The sequence below is a fragment of the Vitis vinifera genome, chromosome 9, assembly GCF_030704535.1.
Source record: "Vitis vinifera cultivar Pinot Noir 40024 chromosome 9, ASM3070453v1".
Taxonomy (NCBI): Eukaryota; Viridiplantae; Streptophyta; class Magnoliopsida; order Vitales; family Vitaceae; genus Vitis; species Vitis vinifera.
Window position 1 is genome coordinate 9,462,371 of NC_081813.1, and position 15,092 is coordinate 9,477,462.

The 15,092-nt window shown below is 32.0% G+C and overlaps 1 protein-coding gene across 1 annotated transcript; it reads right to left on the reverse strand.

Moving 5' to 3' along the window:
- Positions 1-6,535: 6,535 nt before the first annotated feature.
- LOC100252700 (uncharacterized) lies at positions 6,536-14,636 on the reverse strand. The gene is made up of 5 exons (XM_002270897.4): positions 14,365-14,636; positions 12,398-12,539; positions 9,993-10,219; positions 7,482-7,739; positions 6,536-7,041 (listed from the first exon to the last, which is right to left on the reverse strand). Exons 1-5 carry the CDS (start codon positions 14,404-14,406, stop codon positions 6,709-6,711), a joined length of 1,002 nt encoding a protein of 333 aa, XP_002270933.1. The 5' UTR covers positions 14,407-14,636; the 3' UTR covers positions 6,536-6,708.
- Between the last annotated feature and the right edge of the window lie 456 nt (positions 14,637-15,092).

The window sequence follows — 15,092 nt, forward strand, 5'->3', positions numbered from 1 at the left end:
ATCACCTTGGGAAACATGGACAAAAAGAAATCAAGGAGAAAACATATCACATGGACTTCCTCAAAAGGTTGATGAAAGAACCTGTAAATTCACCTTAAGCCCAGAAAACAACCTTAATTTTGTTTCTTTTCTCAATCAAATCCCCTTATCTCATAATACTAAAGACCTAATGCTATTTATATATCTATATTTGGACTTAGGGAATACCCAAATATAATATAGCCTAACACATAGGCTCATGGGCTAGACAAACTTAGCTCAACACAGTTTTATTGGGAATTTTTTAACTACTCATAAATTGGGTAGTGAAAAGAAAAATAATAATAATAAAAGGCTATGAAGAAAGAAAAAAGTATGAATAATGTGAGTACATGTTTTATGCATGAGAATGAAGGGGTGGACTATGTAGAAAGAAAAAACGTATGAATAAGGTGAGTACATGTTTGGTGCTAGGGAACGAGGGGTGGGCTATTGATTCTCGCTTGACTTCCCAGCCGGATCTTTTAATCAAAAACATTTATAAAACCTATGACCTTATACTGGCGTAGCAAAGCTACTATAGTATAGCAGTTCTAGGGTCGAACTCAGGGATGGGTTTTCACTCTACCAATGATAGACTCTAAATTAGAAATTGATTCTGATGATTTCCTTTAGCACAAACTTGAAATTTAAAAGAAATTAAAATTGTTTTGAAAGTGGTGATTTAAACTAAACTCACATAGAACTAAGTAAAAAGTGGAAGAAAGAAAGTCTCCCGGAGCTAAAGGTTGCTAGGTTCAAGTTCCAGATGCAAAGTGGAAAATTCCGGATTTTTCTCCTCGCATTGGGGATTTAACCTATAGTTATTTCCCGAACCGGTATAGGTTTGACAATGAAGTTTTAATCCATAAAAAGTCACTAGAGATGGTAGTCAAGGTCCATTAATGGCTTAAGACACTATGAGCTATCACCTTGAATCACTTTCCAATGGCTCGTACATGATAACTAATGGACTGATATGGATCTAGCAATAAGCATCCACGAAGACCTTAAGCTTACCATGTATTGGCCAGTCAAAGTGATCCTAAGGGATTTAAGGCAAAACCTTGGCTTTAGAAGCCATTTATGGACTCCAACTACCTGAATTTAATGCACGGAAACTTTCCACCTTTTAATCTGGACTTTTCACCTAGCTTCCTTTACTCCCAGAAACTAAATGTTTAGCCTCTCATCCTCTGGGAAAACATCCTCAGAGGGTGTTTGGCTTGCAAGAAAATAGAAAATAGAAAAGAGAAAAAGAAAGTAAAAGAGATCTCTGTATTTCACTAAGTAACAAATTTACAATAGTTGGTCTCCTGGAGAAAGCTCCCCGACGAAGATATCTTTTCAGTGATTACAAGAGAATTTATATAGGAAGGTAGTTTTACCCTTCCTTGGATACTTCCTAGCTAAGGAATTACATGGTTGGTTGAATACAAGGAGAAAATGGAAATTTAAACACAAAAATATCAGAAGAAAAAAGAGTCGGCAAAAATATCCAATTTTCGCACGCTGAGTTCCAATTTCGCATGTTGGTTTGAGGTGTGCGAAATTTTCGCACAGTGGACTGAGGATTTCGCACCTTAAACAGTGGTGTGCGAAATTGTCCCTCAGCTTGATGCAGTTGTCTTCCAAAGTCCATATCTTCCTCATTTCAGCTCCAAATCATACGTGGTTTGAACCATTGGATTCTTGACTTTCTGAGCTTCGAAATGGTATATAGAATGTAAAGAATGGACTTTGGGAAGTGCTCCAAAAGTGCACTAAAAGACTGCAGCTGTGTCCCCTGTTTTCATCCCCTGTTTTCTTCTTCTCCATTGTTTCTCCCTTGTAAACTTTGAACGATTAAGGCAAAGGATTATGAGGCTCCATAGTTTGATTTCTTCAAAAATCAAAGCTTCCAAAAGCTTTGCCATGAACTATAAATAGCTCTCCCTCATTCTTAAATTGCTTTGGTGGGCATAAAGCTATCAAAAAGCACCAAAACTTAACACAATTGTTAGAAATCTGATTGCAAGGGTCCCTAACATGTTAATCGAGTTAAAAGGTAATAATTACTACTCAAGAGTGTTTAAGAGAGCTAATTACAAGCTACAAAATAGCATGTTTTGAGTAGTAATCAGCTATGAAGAAGACTAAAAGTGTGAATAAGGTGAGTATATGTCTGATGCATTAGAATGAGGGGTGGCTATGAAGAAATAAAGAAGGTATGAAAATATGGGTACATGTTTGAGGCGTGGGAATGAGGGGTGGGAATAAGAAGCTTGAATGAGTATCTTATTCATTTTCTCATTTATTTTCATGTTTGAATATCTTAATTGATGATGGAAATGAAATAAAAAATGATTTCAAAGGAAATGAAATCTCAACAACCAAACAATGCTATTAATTTTTAAAAATAATTTTGTTTTTAAATCATAAGTCCAAATAGGTTTTATTATTCAGCAAAAAAAAAAAAAAAAAAAAAAAAACCACTCTTGAAGATGTTCATTTTTTAAATTGAAAATAAACTATATATAGTGTAAGACTTTTTTTTAAGAATGAAAATAAAATATTATTTTAAACTATATTCATGGATATTGTTCTCAATTCATTTATTTTTTTTCACTCTCATTCCAGTTTTTATTTAACATTGAAATAAAAACAAATAATCATTCTCCTATTTAAGGGGAAATTGGAATAAAAAGAAAATTTTGTTTTCATCCCTCATTCTAATGTACTTTAATGGCCTCATAATAAGATGAAATTGATTATCTTTAAAGTTTTAATTAACGAGGAGAAAATATAATGAAAAAAAAAAACTTTTAACACCATCACACTAAAAGAAATCCTATTCAAAAGAAATTAAAAATGAATAAAAATTATTTTAATTAGTTTAAATTGGGAAATTATTTTTTAAAATTTAAAATATTTGCTATAATTATGGTTTCAAAGAATCCACAAATTTTATCTTATTTCTTTTAAAAAATTTCTCCAATAGAAAAATATTTATTTTAATGGTTTTAAATATTTAAATCTTTATCTAAAATATTTATTTTAAAATATTTAGGATTAATAAAGAGATATTTAGGCTATGTTTGGTTCCCAAAATATTTGAGGGAAAATATGAAAAAAAAATAAAATGAGGAGAGTAGAAGAAGAGAAGAGTGAAGAAAAATAAATTATCTAAAATCTAAAAACAAATTTTATTTAGTATTAAGTTAAGTAAACAAATATCATCTTAATGTACTTTCAATATGAAAAAATAATAATAACTTTTATTTAAAATATGAGATGAGCTATCTTCCATTGAAAAAGTATTGATTTTTAAAACCATTCGAAACAATTTTAGGTATAATTTTTTTTTTTTACTATCTCTAATTTTAAAATTTGTTTAAAGTAATTTTTAAAAATCTATATTTTTATATAGAATGTTTTATTTTTATATAAGCATTTCTGGTTTTAAAAATAAAAAATAAAAAACGTAAACTAAACCTTTTATAAAAAAAAAAAGAAGAAGAAAAAAACAGTCCAAAAGGCAAACCCTCCTCACCCCTAATAGGATTAGTGGTGGTAATGGAGGAATCAGGTCAAATCTAAAAATTATAACTGCACCACATAAGTTACACCACGAACTTTTCAAATTGGACCAAATAGAATTCGGGTCACCAAAATCTAACAAGATGAGTACAATCAAATTCATCCACCATATAATATTTGCAAGTGGCTAGTTTGAGGTGTTAATATTTGAAACAAAATCTGGTCAAATTCAATCAAAACCTAGATAACAAAAAATAAAAATCCAAATGTTTAAACTTCTTGTAGTTTTTTTCATCCATTTTCTCAACAACCAAACAAAGCAAATCTTAAGGAATAAAATTAGGAATTTCAACTGAAGAATTAGGGCTGTTCTGAATGGGTTTTGCAGAAGTGGGTAGTCATGATTTTAGAGAATAAAAGAGAGAGACCTCAGGAGGACTATGATCATGAACCCTAATGGCTTTCACCATGGTTGCACTATTGCAATTGTGGAAAATGCCTTGACTGTGATTTGGTTGTGAATGTGGGAAGTTGGAAGATGTTGTTTTTGATCCATGTTTTTAGCACAATCAATTAGGGTTGATGTTTGTTGAATTGGCCACTCCTGAAAAACCCATTTACCAAATCATGTGACCCTTTTTTGTCTTTTCATTGGACAATGATGGAAATTGTATCTCTCAATATAAATGGTTATCATACGTAATTCATCCAAAACAACATGCAAAGTCATTGTTCCATTTTTGTTCTTTTCCCCTGTGTTCTTTTTTAAGTTCTTGTAACCTACATCCTCACTCAATGGATTTCTATTTGCATGCATTCCATTTTTGATAGACATTGAAAAGTTGCCACTAATCAAGTGGTGCCACATTTATATTTTCACATCCAATCATCTATATTTAATCTTATCTATTTATATTTTTATATCTTAGTTTCATTTGTTTATATTCCCGTTCAACAACCTAAATTTCATCATACACATTTAAAGGTCTAAATTTAAAATTTGATCAACACCACATCTTCACCTTAGCTATGACACTCTAAACCCGAATGCCAAGGGCATCATGATCACTTCACATATCAAATCGATACAAAAACTAATTAAAATATTTAAATGATAAATTCAATGATTCTCCTAAACACTTAAATAAAAAAATCTAGAAATTATAATTGAATTAGTTTTAAGTCAAGAATCCAGAATAATAAAATTTAAAACAATTTCTAATAGAAACACCTTTTCTATCTTAATTTCTCCTCATTGATGTCAATTGTACCTAAAAAGTGGAATAATAGAGAAAGGTGAGTTCAACAACTCAATAAGGGAAAAAATAACTCAATAAGAAGGATCAAATATAATATAAAATTAAATCCAAAGAAATATTATTATTTTTTAAATAAAAAGTCAATTGGAAAGTATAGTAAGCTCTTTTAAGTCAATAATTAAATTTACTTTCTTAAAAAAGTTCAACACTTCCAATTTAAAGACAAAACAACATAATATACTAGGCATAATCAATTCATTTTTAAAAGAATTTCATAAATAAACATTTTTCTTTGGTCTACTAATAATAATAACACTATGTCTAAATAATGAGACTTGTATTAGGTGGCTAACTTCAATTTGTTCAACTTACATGAAATAGTTTCTAATCAGTAGTGTATTCAAAGGTCAATAACACTCGTATTGGCCAGGTTAATGAATGTTACCGCCACCAAGGGTAATGAATGTTAACAACTTATTTTCTAATGATCAGGGTCACTAATAATCAGAGTTTTAAAAAAAAAAATTAACAAATCATAATGATTAAAAGGTAAATTTCACTTACACAATAATTAACAAATCATACGATAGTGCCAGTTTATTTTATAAATCAAGGAACTACTTAGAACATATTTAAAAAATATATATATAATAGTTGATCCACTTTAGGGAATTTAAACATTTTGATACTTAAAAAAAGGTGAAAACAAATAAAAAAAATATAAAATAATTTATTGCATTATTGACCCTTATCTCAAAGAGGTCATTCAAATTCCTTAAAGAATCAATTCACGCCATTACAGTGTAGAATGAAATAAATACTAAAATTTTCTTATTTTTAGCTCTTCAAAACAAGTTCTTCAGAGACTTTTGAGTCCAAAGTGAACAATATCTATACAGTCAGATGTAAGTCCTTATAAAAAAAATTCTATATTTTTTAAGGTAATGCATAGTTACATGATTTTCCTATTCTCTTCTTCCCCGCATATTTAGGGTTTGTTTGGTGACTATTTTAAAAAATAATTTTTGAAAAAAGCTTTTGAAAATCTATTTAGAAACCTAAAATGTTTTTTTTAACCTATTTTTAATATTTTAAAAATAATTTTTATATCTAATATTTTATTTTTAATTATTTTATATATTTACATAATTATTTTTTAAAACAATCATCAGAAAACAAGTAAAAATAACTAAAAAATATTATCTGAAAACATCTTATTTTTTATTCTTAAGAATATAAAATATAACACTTTTTAGTTGTCAAACATGCTTTTTTATATTATTATTTTTTGTTATGGAAAACAAAAACCTATTTCAAAAAACAGTTCCAAACATGCCCTTAATTCCCCTTTCTTTTCCTTTTGTTAGATGATTGAAAATATCATTTTATGTGATCTGTATCTTGGGAAAAAAAATGCAAGGAGAAAATGAGACAGTGTGTCACTCAAACCTAATAATAATTATTTAAGGCCTATCTGACAACTATCTTAAAAATAGTTATCAAAAAATTATTTTTAAGAATAGTCCTTTAGAACAATGTTTAATTATTTTCAAGAATAAATTTTATTTGAAATTCAAATATAAAAAACAATTATCTTAACTTATCTTTTATAGAAGTACAATACTCATATTTATAATAAAAAAGTTTCTAAAGAATTTTTTATTAACAATTAAAAACTCCTTAGATTCATTCTAAAAAAATTACCTGCATTTAGATCAAATTCTTAACCTCAACTCGACTGTAAGGAAATTCAAGCAGCTAAGGTATCCATTTCTATGGTCTGCATACTTGTGTTTCAGCACACATTTGATGACCTTCACAGGCCATCAACCACAAACCAACCCCAACATGTCCTCAAATGGCATGTCCATTGTGTATACTAACAAAGATCCTTTTGAGAATTTAACAGTCATTAGTTCAGGATGTCCTGCCAAAGGCAGTCCGGTATGAGCACAACAGAGCCAGAAGTTTTCCGGCTCTCAAGGTCTGCATGCGCCTGTGCAGCTTGTGACAAGGGGTACTTGTGGTTTACACGAACCCGTAAGACACCTGAAGCAACATTAGCAAATACCTCTCCAGCAGCTTCCAGTAGGTCATCTCGGGTTGCAGAGTAATGCATAAGGGAAGGCCTTGTCAAGAAGAGCGCCTTAGCACCCAGAGATGGTAACGGTACTGGATCTGGTGTACCTGATGACTGTCCAAAATTCACCATGAACCCACGAGGCCTTAAGCATGCCAATGATCCCTGGATATGATAACTTGACAATTAGAAACCTTTTACCTCCAAATCCAAAGTAGAACTTGGGACTCTGCTAACTGAACTTCACCTACAAACTGGTCACCCTAGGTTGAGTTTTTGTGAAATTGGCTTAATGTCACTCTGGTTCGTTGAGAATCAGTGTTTATGACATTGGGTTAGTTTAACATTGAGGTCGACAATCTTCATTTAAATATAATGTTCTAATCTGTCTAAACTGAAAAAAAACCACAAAAGATGACACAGGGAGCACATGAACAAAGGAAAAAAAGAAAAAAATGAAAAAAGAAATAGAGTTAGCAATACAGCCAATGGGGGCACACACAAGAATAGAGCTAACCTTAATGAAAATAGAGGTACCTTCTGATAAACTATCGTAACTGAAAGATTGTAGTTTCTTTTGATAATGATGATAAAATGGTCATTACCTGAAAGGTGTCTTTTCCTACAGAATCATAAACAACATGAACCCCATTGCCAGAAGTAATCTCATTGACCCGGGCAACAAAATCCTCTTCCTTATAAATTATGACATGGTGACAACCATCCTCCTTGGCTTGAACCGCCTTCTCATTTGTTGAAACAGTTCCAATTACAGTGGCGCCAAGGGCATTTGCCCACTGGCATAATAGAGACCCAACTCCACCAGCTGCTGCATGGACAAGGACTATGTGTCCAGGTTCAACCTGAAATGGCAAGCAATTTAGATCCTTAGAATGACTAGGTGTGATTCTATGATGCAAATAATGCTATATTCTAATTATTTCAGTAATGCAAATGTGGAGATGGAGACACTAATAACTAGCTTCTTCTTCCTTTTGGTTGCTTCTCAAATGGTTCAGCCAGATACTTGACCACCAGACTCAATGGGTTGGTTCAGTTCAGTTCTACAGGGTATTCAATTCAGCCGTTGCTTTGTCAAATTCTGAACCGGAATGCTGGTTTTGGGTTCTGGGATGACCTGGCTAAACTGACCTAGATCGCAAACTGGCCCCTATATAACATGTACTGTACTGTATAATGCATGTATGAACAGTTCCATTGTGCCATTCTCATTTTGGCATCAAGTGCATCAGAATTTTGTAATGTTAGCCCTTCAACACTTGCTGAATAGCATGCAGAGAGAGGCTTGATTTAGCCCTCATCTTTTGTCCAAGGGTTTGGCTGCTACCAAATACTGTGACTTTTTTTGGGCTTATTTATACGGTTTTACCATACTATGTTAACATGCTTTTTGTTGAACATGGTATTAGAGTCTTGTTTAGTAGGAGGTCATGCATCAGAACGTCACTACTATATAATTAGATCCCCAATTTATTAAATAAGCCCAAAAAGACACTGATTGTGGTTGTTTACCTACAAGTGTGTGTCTCTTCATGTGAGGGAGGGTGTTGAGTGCATGATATACATTATGGACTCAAATCCTACAAACTTAAGCTTTTAGGAAAATTGGTAGTTCAACACTTTTTAAAGGTTTCCTGAACGCTGGACATAAAGAACTGGATTTGTTTTGGTTCTAGGATTTCTTAAGGGGTTTGCACTATACTGCACAAAAATCAGATTTTAAGTACAACTCAGAAACTAAACTAACCAATCTGATCATTGTCCAGATTGGCCTGGCAAAACTGGGTTCGGTTTATGGAACTCAACTAAACAGGGTTAGTTCACTTCTAGGTCAGCTATAAACCAACCTGAACATAGTTGCATGATAATATAAAGGATTTATATTTTTTTATCTTAGAGCAACACTAAAATTATTTGTGGAATACTTATTTTCTATTTTTTTATTTTTTTTTCTCTGATCAGATGGACAACCTACTTACATTTTCAATAAGATGGAAGTTTTGAAATCACATTTGACATATTAATTGCAGACCCTCTTGGCTTCAGGAGTGACTTCAAAATATTGCCTCAGATATTAGTTTCCGCAAAAATTTATATAACAGTTTTTCTTCTCTTTATAATTTCCCTTCACTCAAAGAAATGTAACAAGCTTTCAAGAAGATATCAAATTGTCAAATTGCCCATGATTCTGACATGAGATTAAGGTTAAATTCTTAAAACCATTTACAGAATCTTCATTACATAAGTACTAGACATGCCATAAAAAGATCTACATCATATGGAGAGTAAGATGTATATATATAATTATCTCACTTACCCTGATATTTCTAAACTTTTTTGGACCATTATTATTACCTAATTTTGGTTTAAAGCAACCAATAGTTTAAGTCATTCCCATCTTATATGAACTCGAGTGGTCAGCTGCTGATGTATGTGTATTTGTCTAATTCACAGATCTTGTGACACAGGGACACAGAGATGAGGCCCACCTAATGCAAGTAAAGGTAACAAACAATTAACTCAAACCTATGTTTCATGAACTCTGGTACAAGTGTCCATTGATGGTGTCTGTTTAAGCATCAAATTTGTCTAGGACACAAGGATATGACTAAATAATCTAATTTCCCTTTTCTATCGTACTACCCCTTATGTCAAATTGAAGTGCATAACAAAGGTGTCAAATTTCCGATAATAGTTTAAGGTTGCTTATAGTGCAATAGGAACTTGTTCTTTGTGTTTGTTGAACAACCTATCGAATATATATCCAAACTCTTGTCATGTCATGTCCAGCAATGTTGCTTCACATATTTTGAAGTGTCCATGTAACATAAACTCATGCAAATAGATAGAGTGGATTATCAACACGAGGCCATGCAGAAAACCTATTACTATACAGTGATATGCACCTGCCTAACTAGAAAATGTATATAATAACACGCAAACATTTGGGCGTACATGTTCCCAAGAGGATTTCAATGAACACAGATTAGGATGACATAATCAAACCTTCTTCCCATTCAAAAATTAAGTCATACCCTAATTTCAATGAATTTTGTGACCAACTCAAAATGCCGCTGGATTGACATATAACCTACCTTGAAGCAGCAACGGACAAGATAATGAACTGTCATACCCTTAACCATGATTGATGCTCCAACAGTAGGGTTGATAGAGGGAGGTAATGGCACCACTTTGTTTGCGGGAAGAATCTGCTCTTCACTATACGAGCCCATTGAGCCACCAGCATAAGCAACAACATCTCCAACTTTCCAGCCAGTTATACCAGGGCCAACAGCTGTTACCACTCCAGCAGCCTCCACACCTGCAACCAGGGAAAACTCTGGAAAATTAGTCAGTTTCACTTTATAACCTCGGATCAAAATGGTGAATCCATGTCAAATTCCTGCACTAATAAAAATTCTTAAGATCTCCACATGTATCATGACTTTTAAAGTCTCAAAAAATGAAAAAACCTTCAAAAGATCCATTTGAGAGTTCAATAATCAATCCTTATAGCAAAACATATACATTAGGACTCTAGCATCTTGCTTTCCAGAATTCTTGCAAAAGCTCATGTAAAATATATCATGTCATTTCTTAAGCTAAAAGTTCATGATCCCATTTTTCTAATTTCGTTTTCTTTTTCTTTTTATTTTTTTTCATAGGATTTTCTAGCTTCACTTCATTGATAAGGTTGGCTCCATATATAGGTGGAACAGGTAGAAACAAAGATCAAAATTATCTTGCAAAAAATAATAATTAAGGTATCAAACAAATAATTAACACCAAATTCCAGTCTCTGAATTTGCTGTCTTGGCAAAAATAAGTTATGCACAAGACATGAGAGATAAATGCCACACCAGTGTTTGTGCCAACAACATAACAAGGATAATGGAAAGATTGAGTTTCCATGGAGGGAAGAGTAAGACCAATATTGTACACCTTTTTGTTTCTGAGATATGATACTTGATTGAAATAAAGAGAATTACTAGGATGATAAATCCTTTGAAACAGCAACAAGCCATAAAACCAAGAGTATATCCAAAAGGGCATTGCAGCTATTCTATGCCTCAAAACAAATCAAGGCAGGTAGCTATTTTCAATAAATAACTTTAAGAATGGTTGTGATGTGCAAGACTGCAAGACTAAATCATTTTTCTCAAACTGCTGAATTATGGAAGCAAGACTATCACAATATTTTTGCATTCAGGAAATATCATAAGCAGATGAACCACATTGTTCAAGGTCTAAAACTGTGATTGAAGTTCATGATTTTAGATATAAAAAGAAAACCTTACTCAGGTTTTTCCACATAGTTTGAAATGGGAGAAAACATTTCCTCGGAAAAAGACATGATTGATCAGCAGAAATACAATTTTTTTTTTTCATTTTTTTTGTTTTGTTTTATGCCATGCAGGTTGAGCAAATCAGTAACTTTTCAAGCAGTAACGAAGGTGGACACTCTGGCTATGGATGAGTTCAAATTAAATATTGATGATATCAAGATTCCTGAGTATTGATGAGAACTGGATATCATAAAATAGGCATTTGATACCACAGAGCTTTGTGTAGGAAATAACAGCAAAGAATGGAAATGCTTAAAGATGGATCAAAATGGAATGTTATTGTTTTCCTTGATAGCAGTAAGTACAAATTGAAGAAAAATTGTTAGTGTTAAAGATTTTTTGGAGCATGATATATATTGTAAGCCACATCCTAACAAGCTTAGGCTATGTTTGGTTCCCAAAAAATTTGAGGAAAATTGTGAGGGAAAGAAAAAATAGAAAAAAAATATAAGGCAAGCCAATAAATTATTTTTATATATTACTTCAAATTGACTTCATTTATTATAATTAACTTGCTTTTGCATTTTTTTATAGTAAAACCAAATATGAAAAAAATCATTTTCTTTAACATCTTTTCCTTTATGCTTTCCAGGAATCAAACAGTCTTAAGCTTTTAGGAAAATTAGTTACTTAACATGGTATAAGAGCTTTGGTTATCCCATCTAATTATTTGTGATCACAAATTTGCCACACATTTGTGTGTTCCCGTAATGATAAGAACACTTGAGGTTGCACAGGATATGAATTTTAATATGACATTCTTTTTGTGGCTGTAATGTTCCATAATTGCTCTTATACCCTAAAAATGCATCCTGAAGCACTTGATTGTTCTCCTGAAAAGAATACTCCTGCAGTAAGATGTTTACCATCAGAAATCCTATCCTTATTTTACTTATCTTTGTAAGTAATCATTTTATATATCAGTCACAATACTTTTCTTTAGACTATTAAACATGGGAAGACAAACCAATCAGAAGGTGATGCCCTGCTATATTTGAAAATTTAGGCTCGCAAATGAAGTAACCACACATGATATATGCCCTAACCAGGACGTTAGCACTCACATAGTTATAACTACTTATGCATCATTCTACTTTCAATGTTGACAGGAATGAGATTTTCTTCCTTAATGCAGTAGATGAAATAACACAAACCTGGGGTGAATGGCATTGTAGCAATCTTATAAACTCCTTTGCGGATGTAGACATCAACGAAGTTAAGTCCAATGGCCTGGATCTTCACACGGATCTCACCTTCATTTGGCTCTCCTATTTGAACATCCTCCCACTTCAGGACCTATTATCGTTTTGATCTTCTAGTAAGTAAAAATGTTGGAAGCACATTCATATATGGGTGCTCCAAAATTACAGCTACTCAAATCAGGACATAGTATATGGAAATGTAGCAAAATGTAAACAAAAAGGTTAATAATTCAAATGAAATCATGATGCATGGGGAAGTGAAATGCAAGGAGGGTAAATGTTTAGTATCACTTAAAGAACTCTAAGGATCACTCCTAGAAACCTTTAGGCTTCAAGCCCAAGTGCTCTTCATATCTCACAAAGAAACTAGTGGATGTTGGAAATTTTTATCATTCATTCATTAATTCTCTAAGCAGATTTCACTTTACAAGTTTTTTACTGTTAAAATTGAAATTGATATAGTCCAAATTCATCCACCACATAACATTTGCAAGTTGTTACCAAGGTTTAAAATGTATATGGCCAAAATATCGTGTATCGGAGGCAACTGACACAATCCTCAGCCAACTGATTTATCGATATTTTGCAGATTTTCACCGATTTTTATGTCACATCTTCCAAAATCTGGAATTGAGTTCTCAAAATTGGGCCCAAAAGCTTGCTTACGGCAACCCTCCTTGCCCTTTGAGCCCAGCCCAATGTGGGAATGAAATGAAATATAACTTGGTTGTAGAGGGGTAGGATTGAACTCATGACCTCAGGCATTACAAGGAGCAGCTATGCCACCAAGCCAACTTTGTATTCTATAATAATGTAATAATGTGAACATCAATTTATATATATTTAAATTATAAAACGTAAATATCCTATACTTATCTATTTATATTATAAATATTATCTATATATATAAACACATATTAAAATTATATATGCATATATTTATATATATTATAAATTAATTAAAATAAAATTATTACAAATAAATTAATTTTAATTATCCCTATAATAATTAAATATAAAATAAATATAAATTTATAAATAAAATTATCAACATTTTAAAATAAAAAATAATTATACATGTATCATAATTTCTTTTATTGTATTGAATACATTCAAATTATATAAATTTCTATAAAATGTACTTTTAAATTCTGAATATTACAAATTATATTATCCATATATCAATTTCTTTAGCAAAACAACCTCAAATTGTCCATTATTACTTCTTTATCATTTTCTAGAATTTTTCTTAACATTTTCATGAGTTTTAATTGATTTTTTCCTAATCGATGTTTTATTTCAGAATATCCACTGATATTTCCCGATATATCCGTTGAGTTACCTTTCATCCTTGGTTGTTGCTACAAACTAAATTAAAGCATGACCAAATACCATTGCATTCTAAATACTCCTAATGTCAATTATGAGGAATACATCAACACTAAACATAATCTTCCCAATTTGTCAATAATCAACATAAACCTTAGAAGAAATGACCAACTACCAAAATACACAAGTAAGAAAAAAAAGGTCATAACTTTTTCAAGACAAGAAACAGAGTAACTACAATAGAAATGATGTAGCCCTGCTCTATGTTGCTGAGAAAAACTGAGGAAAAGAAAAGAAATTGTTAAAGATCGTGGATTCTCAAAATCAACATCCACCTCGAGAAACCCCAGGTAATAGACTGGGCTTGGTCAAGGGAAGGCCTTTTTGTTTTCCAAGCTCCCAAATAAAGAAAAAATAAAACATTAAATTTCAAAAGTTTTAACTTATTGGCATTTTCCTCCATTTTCTCAGCAACCAAACAGAGCAAACAGGCAAAACATGAAATTGGGAATTCAAGCACAGAATTGGGGTTGTTCCGAATGGATTTAATAAAACTGGGTAATCGTGATTTTAGACAAAGAGAGACAGACCTCAGGGCCACCAAGTTCATAAACCCTGATGGTTTTTACCATTTGTTGCAGCTGCTGACGTGGAAAATGCCCTAGGCACTGGTTTGGCAATGAATTCGGGTTCTAAGGAGATGTTCTCCTTCTTACTGAGCAGTATCTGAAGTAGAAGTAGTAAAGGTCTTTTCTGGTAATGGCCTGGAAAAAATGGGTCTGGGAGTGGCTGGCGGAGAAAACCCCGCCTTGAAAGATCCATTTACCAAACTAGTTGACGTTTCCTATGTCTCCACTCTTCGATAACGATGGAAAAGTTATGTATGCAGTGATAACAGCATGTATATGTTTTATACTTATTAAATTTCAAAGTTTATAATAACTGGCCTCAGGTTTTGACCACATACATCTAACCATTCAAATTTCATTACGTAATTTTCTTATTTCGTATTTCGTGTAATAGGGGAGACGAGTGAAAATAAGAAATTATAAGAATAAACGAGGTGTTTGATGAAATTTTAAATTTATAAGGACTAGATGTATTTAATCGAAATTTGGAGTTGAATGAAATTGACCTTTTATAATAATAATATTAATCATTTACAAAATTTGCACCCAATGAACACGAGGAATGTAAATTTTGCAAAATATAACCTTTAACCAATGTTTAGAATATGGCATGAAGGAAGAGATAATCGAAGAGCGTATATACTTCATCCTCAATTAAATATAAGTGGGGGAAAAACTTGAAGTATATG

Bases quoted from the DNA above. Each gene is read 5' to 3' on its own strand.
- LOC100252700 (XM_002270897.4), bottom strand. From the start codon at position 14,406: ATGGTAAAAACCATCAGGGTTTATGAACTTGGTGGCCCTGAG. The intron at 10,220-12,397 runs GTTTGTGTTATT...CCCTGGTTGCAG, and splicing joins TACAATGCCATTCACCCCAG to GTGTGGAGGCTGCTGGAGTG. The intron at 7,740-9,992 runs GTAGGTTATATG...TTGCCATTTCAG, and splicing joins TTGTCCGTTGCTGCTTCAAG to GTTGAACCTGGACACATAGT.